This window comes from Anolis sagrei, chromosome 4 (genome assembly GCF_037176765.1).
Source record: "Anolis sagrei isolate rAnoSag1 chromosome 4, rAnoSag1.mat, whole genome shotgun sequence".
Classification (NCBI taxonomy): domain Eukaryota; kingdom Metazoa; phylum Chordata; class Lepidosauria; order Squamata; family Dactyloidae; genus Anolis; species Anolis sagrei.
The window spans coordinates 199,564,713-199,577,209 of record NC_090024.1 but is presented as its reverse complement, the minus strand read 5'-3'; the positions used below and the strand labels follow the sequence as shown (position 1 = coordinate 199,577,209).

The 12,497-nt window shown below is 39.9% G+C and overlaps 1 protein-coding gene across 4 annotated transcripts in view; it reads left to right on the top strand.

The window, feature by feature from the left end:
* The window catches only part of KCND3 (potassium voltage-gated channel subfamily D member 3), a 349,824-nt gene that overhangs the window by 308,149 nt on the left and 29,178 nt on the right, over positions 1 to 12,497 (top strand). For all 4 annotated transcript variants that reach the window (XM_060772742.2, XM_060772739.2, XM_060772740.2 and 1 more), the window contains exon 4: positions 4,276 to 4,377. In XM_060772742.2, the coding sequence (XP_060628725.1) occupies positions 4,276 to 4,377 (102 nt within the window). The remainder of the gene's footprint in view (positions 1 to 4,275; positions 4,378 to 12,497) is intronic.

Genomic DNA, 12,497 nt, shown 5'->3' with positions numbered 1-12,497 from the left:
TAGCCGGGCGGAGGGGGGGTTAAAAGTTCAACCCTGCCCTGAAATGTGTAAACCAGGTTTAGCCTTACCCCCCCCCCCCTTCCTCCTCTGGCTACAGCCCTGACTGTTACCTTTACTATCTCTCTTGCCACTGCAGATATCCTCAGAGCTCCGAGACATCTCCCCGGCATCGCTGGGCATCTTAGCTGACATCAGCAAGATGCTTATGCAGCCAGGGAGAAGGAGGCTGTGACACAGTCCCAATCCATCTAATTTTTTCCTTGTGCTACTGAAAAAATGGTGGCAGTGGCAGCCAAAGTGGACAGTGAACCAGTCTCTTTGGAGTCAGTCATGCTGTTCACAATTTGCATGAGTGCAGGGCTGCTCTGGTGTTTCAGCAAGATTCCAGAGCATTCCCCAACCTTGCTTAATGTGGAGTTAAACCAGTTAACCTGACATAACCTGCATTAAGGACTGAAAGTCCCTAGATTTCATTTGAACATCCAGGAGCAACTTATGACCCACTTCACAGTAAAGAGCCAGTGTAGACAAGCCCTAAAGTAGATTAGTAACACAGCTCCTCAAACAAGATACTGTATATGATGATTCCCACCCTGTTTCCTTCCCTAGGATTGCTTTTTATCTCTTGAACAAAAACAAACAGGTCTACTTAACATTATTTGTGTGACAGAAAAAAATCTGCCTGTGATCAATATCATTTTTAATGTATTTTTCTCTAATGTTTTTATTTTTGGAAAGCACACACTGACCTCTCTTCAAAAAGAGCTCCATGTCTGCCATTCGCATGGATATCGATGCTTTGTAGCTATGGCAACACTAGTACTGTTTCTGTGGCAAAAAAGGTGATACTGAATTTGAAATGTTACATTTCACTAAAGATCACAAACATTTGCAGTCAGACAATTCCTGAAAGCACACTGCCAGTTCCTAAATCCATAGTGTTATTTCAGCTACCTCCTGAAAGCTCACTAAAATGGCAGTTGATGTTTTCTGCCACTGAATTATGAACTGGTTTGTGGGAACAAAACAAGAAATTGGAATGACTACTCCTTGGATCAGTAGAATGAGTGAGCAGTGCTCTCAAATAATCTAAACAATTAAACAACCCCAATTTTAAAAAGCAATTTTCTCACCCTCAGAAGGAGACAAATGTAACCCCACCTCTGAAAAAATATTACCAAGAAAACTCATGATAGAGTAGCCACAGGTTGAAACCAACCTGAAGACACACAAAACAATGACAATTGAATGATCCAGTATAGAGGCCCAAGTTTTGAGTTTCACTGGAGAGAATAATCGAAGATGTTGCTGGCATGACAGTACTTGATAGTAAGGAGGCCCATCTGCACTATGTAACAAAATAATAATCCCCTCCCCTCAGAACCCACTAATAAAGACCAATAAAGTTTGTTTGTGCCCAGTGCAACTCCAGAGAAGTCATGGTCCTTCTCCTTTCAAAGATATATAATCATTCAATTGAAACTTTGAATTGATCCCATTGTGTTTTTGCCACTTTTTTGATGCTTTCAGTCATCTAAATTCATAATGGAAATCCACTTACCAAATCCAAAAGAGGAAAAATCCTTTGAACTTTTCATACTTGTGTAGAGAATTCTGCAGATTCCACCTGGTCAAACTGTGTCTGCTGAAATGTTATCTTCTGTGCAATGTTATTGCTGTGGCAAACCAGTTCTAGAATGCCATTCCCTTGGAAACTGTTTTGGTGTGTGCAGCTGGGTTCATTTTGTTGCCAAGGTGGAATATGGCTTTTCACCAAAGCTTCCAAGTCATGGGAATTGGAGCCCACTGACTAGGTTGTAAAGCTCTGATATTGCATACATTACTTTAAAATGCTTCCAATTGTTTTAAATTGCTCTAAATTGTTTTTAGAGTAGCCTAAATTGTTTTCAACTAAGAATGCAAATTCTGTGCCCTTCAGATGATGATGGACTGTACATCCCAGTAGTCCTAGCCAAAATAGTCCATTGTGAGAATGTTGGAAATCACAATTATAACAACTTTTGTAGCTCCTCAGTATTTCCTCCTTGCTTTAAACTACTTTTAATGGTTGCTTTGATGTCTTTATCTGGTCCTAATATCTTTTTTATGTAGGATGGAATATAAATATAAAATAACCCAAACTCTTGAGGTTTTCAATTCTTGTACTTTTTCCAACTGGCTGCCTAAAATTAAAATAACCTTATTTTAACTTTACCTCTTGTTCTATTAGATTAAAAAAGCTGGGGGGTTTGCTCCAGTTTTCTGATTATTATCTTTGCTTTTAAAAGTGTCTAAAGTTTAACAGATTATACAGAATTCTTGTTAAATATTAATGTATAGTATACTTAACAACTGCATTACTTCAGAACATACAGTGTGTTTTGAAAAATATATACGTGGACTGGCAAGGCATTTTTGAAGGGGGGATTGTATGTGGGAGAAGTGCACTTAACCTCCTTCTTCCTTGTTGCTTTGTAACCCTCTCCCACATTATTTTTTTCTTACTGATCAGTCCAAAGCTTTGAAAAGTTATTTTTCAAACTACAACTCCAAAGACCTCATCCCATTAGGAGCATAAAGCTATGGATCATTTATTTGCCACCATCACATGTGATGTGCTCCGTCCATTGTACAGAAATCCTCTGCTTTCTGAGCTATCACTCGGGGAAGTGCATTCTCTGCCCATGCCACTTTCTTTCATTAAATAAGGGGAAACCTCAGAATTGTGGAAGTCTGAAATCTTGCATAACTGGTACAGTGTTCCCTCACTACTTTGTGATTCACTTTTTGCGGACTCGCTGTTTTGCGGGTTTTTTGCCTCCCAGTTTATGGATGGTTGCCATTGCCCAGAGTGGCATTCTAATCCTGCCTCCTGGCAATGATGGAGTATAGAAAGGGGTTTAACCCTCCCCCTCGGGAGAGAGGCTGCCAATCAAGAGAGCTTGTAAAGCAAATCAAAGATAGCTAGCAAAAAAATGTGCGTGGTGCCATTAAATCTCTCCTCACTTCTGCCTCACCCTCGGAATGCAATATACATATATAGCATCCCTACTTCATGGATTTTCATTTTTTGCAGGTGGTCCTGGAACGGAACACCCACGATAAGTGAGGGAACACTGTATTTCCAATTATATCTCAAAATTAGGAAATCCCAGCTCTAAAATGGAGAAAATATAGCTCCACCAAACTGGCAATATATAAAAAATGTGCAATTCCTAAAGCATACATTATTTTTTTAAATTTATCATAAAAGTTTAATGCAAGAGGATGAAAGATTAGAGGAAAAAAACCAGCCAGGCTTATTTCAAGATCACCTACAGGAACACCTACTGTTTTATGACACAAAAAATATCACAGACTAGAAATCTGTCCGTTCCCATCCCACCTTAAAATAAGCAACTTTAGTTTTTTCTGCACGAATCAGAAGCTCTGAAGACGATTGCTCCCTGACTCTAAGAATCTCAGTTAAAAAACATTTTAAAGATGGAGTCACATGGGCAACCGGTGAAAGTGTCATTTGATGGGCTCTGGGGGACTTTATCTTTAAAATGTTAAAAATTTATAGAAACGGGAAAACCTACATCTGGTGAGGTCACAAGAATCATCAGCCAACATAGAATATATTGTGTAAAGGCTCTGTTGATCTATCTTGGGGTACACCCCTATTGCATAAATACATACATTTGATACCATTTTAATTACTATAGCTCCATCCTACAGGATTCTAGGATGTGTAGATTTCAGGCAGAGTTGGAATCTCTGCTAGAAAAATGTTAGTCTATTTCCCTGCACTACAGCAATCTAACAAAGATTCCAAAATTACTAAACCCAGGATTCTATGTAATTAAGTCATGACAATTAAATTGGTATGAAGCAATTATAATTGTGCAGTGTGGATATGCCCCTGGCTGATGAATGGCAAGAATGGCTTTGCAATGGCAAAGCAAAAAGTTGAATGAAATAGGTAAGAAACATTTCCTCCCACCAATCATTTCTCTGAAAATGCCTCCTTGTGTAGTTATTAGGTTCTGTTTCCAGAAGTAACAGGTATTTGCATCTTTAAGACATGGTGATATACATACACAGCCAAAAGGTTGTCCCATTGAGTTCAGAAGAACAATGGAATAATCGTGTTAAAGACTGTGCTCTTCCTCTATTTATCACAGTAAGTCTCTAAGGTCCAGACACCATTCTTCAGAGTTAGCAGTGGAATGAGATGTAAAAGATGATAATGAATTCTAGTCTCACATCTCACCACTTTGTTTCCTTTTACAGAAAGCCCGGCTGGCCAGGATTCGTGTGGTTAAGACAGGCAGTTCCAACGCCTACCTTCACAGTAAGCGCAATGGCCTCCTTAATGAAGCACTGGAGTTGACGGTATGTATAAGGAAAAGCAAACCCTTTCAGAGGAATGTTGAAAGCATCTCCACCTCTTGTTCTTCTTTTGTCTCTCTGTGTGACATTTTCGTGGGCAGGCATGAGCTGTGCTATAATTATACTAGAATGTTACTCAGCATGTTAAATGGAGTACAATTGCAAAAGGGTGGGGGAGAGGGATTTCAAGGGAAGCATCTTGAGCTCTTTCATGAAAATGCACGAAGAAGTTGGCCTTCTGATAATGATAAAAGGACAAGGAATACCAGTGAGTCATATCCTTGACCTGAGTTCAGAGACCTCACTTTTTCAATTGGTCTGTATTATGGTCCAAGGGCCTGGGAACTTGAGACTGTCTTTAATGTGGGAGAAAGATGTAAAAGAGAGAATGAGGAATGGGATGAAAGCTTGTAAAATAATGCTTGCATCTGATAAAGAAAAGGAAGAGAAGCAGTAGGAGAAAAACGTGGTGATGAAAGATGAAAACAGCAGCACTGATAAATAGAGCTAATGAGAATGAAATTTTAGGCAGGCAGCAGTGTTCAGAGGCGTTGCATGGGAGAAAGAGACATTGTCTCATGTTCAGCTTGTGGTCTACTAAGACCTCCTAGAACTTTTTCACATGTACTGCTTTCAAGCCTCACATCAAACTTCCTAGAATTATAGAATCATAGAGATGGAAGAGGCCTCGTGGGCCATCCAGTTCAACCCCCTGCCACAAAGCAGGAAATTCACATTCAAAGCACCTCTGACAGATGGCCATCCAGCCTCTGTTTAAAAGCCTCCAAAGAAGGAGCCTCCTCCACACACTCTGGGGCAGAGAATTCCACTGCTGAACAACTCTCACAGTCAGGAAGTTCTCCCTAATGTTCAGGTGGAATCTCCTTTCTTATAGTTTGAAGCCATTGCTCCGTGTCCTGGTCTTCAGGGCAGCAGAAAACAAGCTTGCTCCCTCCTTTCTATGAGTTCCTACATTTGTACATTTTATTTTTCTTGCCTACAGCCCACACCTACATTTATCCTGAGGAAATATGTTTTGTTAGTTTTGCCTAGCTTTGCCTAGTTTTGCAATCCATCAAGGTCAATTTCGAATTCTAATTGAAGTGATTTATGAAGATGAACAATAACATGCCCAGAACAGAATGCTGAGCACCCCACTAGTCACTTCTCTTCAGGATAAAGAATAACTATTGGTGAGCACTCTCTGGGTTCAGTCAGTCAATTAATTATGAACATAACTAATAGTAAACACTGCCCAACCCACAGTCTCTCAGCTTGCCTGCAAGTATATCATGGGGGACATTGTCAAAAGTCTTACTGATATCAAGATATACTAAATCCACTGCTCTCTCCTGCTCTACCAAGATTGCAACTCTATCAGAAAATAGAGATAAGACTAACTTTTTTTTCAGAAAGCCATGCTGATTCATGCTTTGGGACAACCATGCTGGTAATCAAAGTATTTTTTTTTTTAAAAAAAACTGTGCACAGACTGGAACTTTCTTGATATCAATTTCAGACATACTTTTTTGGTAGTTGCTCGGGTTCTCTTTTTTCTCCCTTTGTGAGGATGAGAACCTTTGCCCTCTTCCAATGTGGTAGAATCTCTCCTGTAATCTTTGAATTTTCAAAAATGACTGATAGTGGCTCAGAGATTACATCTGCAAGTTCATTTACTATTCTTGAGACTTGTTTATACAAGCTCCTTTACTTCAAAGTGGACCAGAAGTCAAGCCTGGATGTTCAAGCAATGTCCACTGATTTCTGATCCTTAACACAGAGTAAATCAGATTAACCCAGTTTGACCCAGTGTTAAGAAAAGTTGAGAAAGTTTCAGTGAAACTCAGGAGCAGCTTTGCATGTCAGAGTCAATGTGGACAACACGACTGGCTCCAAAGCAAACCGGCCTGCTGACCACTTGTCCCAGCATCACTATCCCCTTTTCCAGCACCCATCAGGACAGGAAAAAAGGGATGGACCATTCAAGTGTCACCCACCCACATCATCAGTTGGTGATAGAGCTCTGGGGACATCAGCAAAGGCATCCACATGACTAGGGAGAAAGAGTATGTCAGCAAAGGTGCCTGGCAACAGCAAAAACCTCTACTAGGGTCTGTGAATGTCTGACAGCAGTGTCGGGGACAGAAAAAGTAAGCTGCCCCAGCATGGCCAAACTGTTTCCCGCCTGATTGGACTATACCTCACTTCTACAGGGGGCTGGACATGGAAAATTTAGTCACTTCAGGGCTGGTTCAAAGTATCACCACTCCAGACTGACTCTGGATTTTGTATTACTGTATGTATAGATGAGCCCTTCTCTTACGAGTACTGGCTATTTGTTTGTTGACTTTAATAATGTATCTTTTAAATCTCAGCTTAACTTAAAGTTCTTTCTCCAACCACTCTCTAAAAACCTTTCACTTTTCTCCCTAAGATGAATTGTTTGCAGCTGACTTTCAATATTTTACCTTTAAGAAGTAAGCACCCATACATCATGAAACCCTTTCCCATTGAGCATGTCAGACCATGGGCTCTCGTTCAGTTTTTCTCTGTTGTATGCCTTCAAGTTGTTTCTGATGGATGGTAACCCTAAGGTGAATCTGTCATGGGGTTTTCTTGGCAAGATTTGTTCAAAGGAAATTTTCCCTTTGCCTTCCTTTGGGTCTGAGAGAGTGCCATTTGCCCCAAATCTCCCACTGGGTTTCCATGACTGAGCATGGATTCAAATGCTGAAACCAGTACACATGATGACTCTCAGTATTTTACTAAACGTTTTGAAATCAGCATATCGAATAATTTCATATCTAACTAATGTGCCTTTCCCTTTCAACAAATTTTCAAAGTCTATTTTGAGCATTTTGAAATAATTTGTGGAATTTTTTTTGCAAAAGAAAGTATTGTTGAGGGTTTTCAACACAAGATAACATTTTTTTTCTGGAAAGTCTGGGATCTTATTTCCTCATTAAAAAGAATCTGTTTTTGCTGCAGTTGAAAGTGATGAAAAATAGAGCTGGTCCTTTTGCTTAAAAGCAGTGTAGGGGGGCAATATAGATCAGTGGTTCTCAACCTGTGAGTCCCCAGGTGTTTTGGCCTATAACTCCCAGAAATCCCAGCCAGTTTACCAGCTGTTGGGATTTCTGGGAGTTGAAGGCCAAAACATATGGAGACCCACAGATTGAAAACCACCGATCTAGAAGTTGATCCAACTCCATCCCCAAACCTATGTGCTGTGTCAGTGTTCTCAGACAATCTCTCTTATTTAAAAAATGACTATATTTTTCCATTCGTAGTTTAGATCCAACCTCTAAATTATATCCAACAGGGATTTGAAAGGTGTTGTTCAACATCTTCATAAATTACTTGAATGGTGGAACAGAAGTTAAGCATGTCTCTTTTGCAGATCATACCACATAGGTAGAGGTAGCTAGTAGGCCTGGGTAACAACGGAAAAATTTGTTTCTAAAATCGATTCGTTTTTTTGGGGGGGTTGCGTTTCGTTATTTAAAATAATTACAAAATTTTCCTTTTAAAAAGTTCGGTATTTACGAAATTTCATAAATGTGAAAAAAATTACAAAACATTAACGAATCAATTTCCGAAACAATAACGAATCGATTCGTTAATGGCGGACGCAACCGCGAAATATGCTAAAAAACCTCCAAAAACTTCTGAAGCTTCCCTCTCCCTCTGTTGTTGACTGTTGGTGTGATATTATAATTTTTTTTCACTAATTAAACAAAAAAATTGCCCCAGACATGCGGAAATAATAACAAAACGACCTCAGAACAGTAACAAAATGAATACAATAACGAAATACGAAGCATTTACAAAACGTGTTTAAAAATTCGTTTTTTAAAAAAATTGCTCCAGAATGGTTCGTTATCGTTTTGTAATTAAAAAAATTAACGAATTATTAACGAATTACGAATTAACGAAACGAAACCGCCCAGCCCTAGTAGCTAGCTAATATGCCAGAGAATGCATTCAGATGCATTGGCACATGCACATACTCCACATGGCTCAGCTGTTTTATTTTTAATAGCAAAGCATTTGGAGGCTAATCTTAGCAACTTCCAAATGAAGGACTGTTTGAAGTTCATCACGTTTCTCGGCAAACTCAATGTTGATGAGAAGTGGTTATTTTATTAGGCTTGATCTAGTCCAGAACAAGTACTAACACATTTCCATGGATTTAATTTCAAATAAATCATCTTTCTGTCAATTGCCTAATTGAGCTGTGGGAGCTGTCAAATGCACAGGTCATGTGTTTTTATTCACTAATCCAAAAGGTACTCATATCCGCAAGTAGGACCCATTAACAGCTATGCTCGCAGCATTGAATCTGTATCTTTTAGTAAGCATCACAGCTGAAAAATGATGAATCTAATCATATTTAATTGAAGGTTTAGACTGGAATTTTCTTAGGGTACATCTACACTGTAGAATTAATGCAATTTGACAATGACAGGATGTACTCCTGTAATGGGTTAGAAACCAGAATCAGAACTGTGCTAAAGCATCATTGAAGTATCTATGAGCTACATTTGGGCTATCATTGTGTATCTGGGGGTGTAAGTAGCATTCACCCTTCCAGACACAGAAAAAAATATCTATAACAGATCCAGAAAGATGTTCCTTCTCCCTCAACTGCACAAGGGCAGATTGTCCAAGAGTTCGCTGTACTAGTCCATACATTAATTGCCCATTATTTGTCCAGATAAGGGCTCTTTTGCCCTGTCTGGCCTCCACTGCAGAGACAAGGAAGAAAGAGCAGCCATAGTTCCCAGAATAATCACAGATTATTCTGGCAGAAGGATTCTGAAAGCTATAGTTCAAGAAAGTCACTTTTCCAAACTCTGGGCCCACTCAGCATAAGGATGAGCCATGTCTGACCCTGATTCCATCTGTATACATCAGTGTTCTTTTCTGTTGAAGCCAAATGCCTTGTTCTCTGTCAGTTGCGAGCAGGTGCCAGTAACGCCCACAGGAAATACTAAATGTTGCATTTACTTTTGAAAGAATTCTAGAAATAAAGATTGTTAGCAAAACACAATGAACCATTGGAACAAGTCACAGTATTGTCGTGACTTGGCTCAGGCTCCAAGTGCCAGCTCAGAGGAGTTAATACGATTCTATTATTTAACTACACAGCCACAGAACGGAGGCAGCAGGAATATAAATTATGCCCAGGAATGGGTGAGGTTTTAAAGTGTTGTGGTAATTTGGATCAAATGTAACAAACATACTGGATCTTACAGGGTTTGAAAGTAAAGGCTGAAATCCTCTTGGGGTCTTAACGGCTTCCTAATGAACTCGCATATGCCAACATTAAAACTGTGCTGTTCTATAATATTCATATCCATTAGAGAGCTGCTATTACATTACTACATAGCAGAGCCAGCAAAGTGACTGATGGACAATGAGACCAATGCACAATGGGATCAATGCACAAACTAATGCACATCCTGGTGCACATTAGGCATCAATATGCACCAGACACCCTTCCCAATATCCTTTTATTATGTGTGTACATAAAGTTACATAAATAACAAGTCATATAGGATTTCAACAAATATTTTAGAAATATAATTATTTACATTTAATTCATTTGTGCAGTAATGAAGGCATCAATGACTCACATGTTTACAACTTGTTGAAGGATAGCCTCACTTCTTCTGTAGAATGACATTTTTATTACTTTAATAGTTAATAGGGTATATTTATTTATTTATTTACTTTATTTGTATACCGCTCTTCTCAGCCCTTAGGCGACTCAGAGCAGTTTACAACAATTTAGGTATACACAATACAAAATCATTAAGCATTTAAAAACAATAGCATCACAAATCATTAAACATCAATATCAATACATCACTACATCAATATGACAAATCCATCAGGTCTCATCAATGAAAGCAGAATCCAAACTCGTTATCCGATATTCTGTGTTCCGATAGTCAGTCAATCAATCACACTGCTTAGTCGAATGCCTGTTCAAACAGCCAGGTCTTTACTTTCCTCCGGAATGCCAGCAAGGAGGGGGTCAATCTAATATCTGCAGGAAGGGCGTTCCACAGCCGAGGGGCCACCACTGAGAAGGCCCTGTCTCTCGTCCCCGCCAGGCGTGCTTGTGAAGCCGGCGGGATCGAGAGCAGGGCCTCCCCAGACGATCTTAATGTCCTAACTGGTTCATAGGAGGAGATGCGTTCGGACAGGTAGGTCGGGCCAGAACTGTTTAGGGCTTTAAAGGCTTAAGCCAGCACTTTGAATTGTGCCCGGTAGCAAATTGGCAGCCAGTGGAGCTGGCGCAGCAGTGGAGTGGTGTGCTCCCTGAGTGCCGCTCCTGTTAGCATCCTGGCTGCCGATCGTTGGACCATTTGAAGCTTCCGAGCAGTCTTCAGAGGCAACCCCACGTAGAGAGCATTGCAGTAGTCTAAACGGGATGTGACTAGAGCATGGACTACCGTGGCCAAGTCAGGCTTCCCAAGGTTCAGTATTTACGGTATTTATATTCCAACCTTCTCACCCTGAAGGGGACTCAAGACGGATCACAATGCACAAATACACGGCAAACATTCAATGCCATTTTGACATAAAAATAGATAGACAGATAGAGGTCATTCAGCAGTTCTTCCACTTCGGATCCTGGAGGTTGCTCTATTCCAGCCACAGGGGGGAGCTGTCGCTTCATCCACTATGATGCTGAGCCTTTTGATCGTAGTATTTTCTCCTTGCTGTCCAGTATTTTTTTATATCATAAATTAACCTCCCCGTTTTAAGCAGTCTCTAATTTCTCTATTCACTGCACAGCTGTTTTTGAACTGCTTAGGTGAATAGTAAGCTGGGCTATTTAACAGTCGGGAGCTCAACCCCGACTCGAGCTTCAAACTTGCCACCTTTCCATTGGCAGTTATTTATTGCTGCTAGAGATTAACCAGCTGTGCTACCAGCCCGGCTCAATAAATGATGGAAAAGGATTATCCCTTGTTTCAAGTGCTGACTTAGACTGTGTTTGTTTTGTTGCATTGTGGTATACCGCAGGACAGTGGCACTGTCATAAGTGCTTGTGGCATTAGATGTGGGTTTTATAAAAAAATTAAAAATAACTATTTTGTTATTTCTTTAAAAAGGAAAAGTGTTAGTTTTTCAAAACCATAACAACCATTGACTATTTGGGGAGCCCTTAACTAGATACTTTTTAAAATACTCCAGCCTCTAGGATCGTATTTCCAGGTTTCCCTTTGTCCTTTAATTTAATTGTTTTTAAATTGAGAGAAACCTGCAAGATTAGTATCAAAATAAATAATTCAAGAGCATTCAAACCCTGTCACTAGAGAATCAGATCCTACTGCAACTTTGCAAGATCTTTTAATGTTTGAATAAGAAATAGTAGCACTAGAAATAACACTAATCATCTTTACTTCTAGTAATGTACCGTAAAGCAGCTATCCTCATAGCTCAGAAACAACATCAGTAAAAATACAATGCATGGAACCTAATAAACAGATATATCAATTAGGATTATGGCTTGTATAGCACTTCAGGGATGCACAATTCTCTGTGTTCCTTATCAGTTTCCTGTTCACAATAACCACATTGCATGAGAATTATAGCTCTCATTTTCCTGAAGCTGAACTGAGGTTGCTGAGATAATTGAACTGGCCCCCAGTGAATCCAGCAAGAGATTCAAGGTCACTTGGTTCAAGAACCAGCAGGTGGGGCCAGCTCTAGTTATCCCTTAGTTTCCAACCTGTTTATTGAGCTGTATGTATTCTTGCAATTTTGGGAGCCTGTAAAGTATAGGTGTAATTAGAATCATAGAATCAAAGAGTTGGAAGAGACCTCATGGACCATCCAGTCCAACCCCCTGCCAAGAAGCAGGAATATTGCATTCAAATCAATGGCCCCTGACAGATGGCCATCCAGCCTCTGTTTAAAAGCTTCCAAAGAAGGAGCCTCCACCACACTGGAGAGTTCCACTGGAAATAAAGTAAAAGTAAAAGTAAAGGTTTCCACTGACATTAAGTCTAGTTGTGTGTGGGGGAGGGGGGTGCTCATCTCCATTTCTAAGCTGAAGAACCAGCATTGTCTGTAGACACCTCCAAGATCATGTGGCCAGCATG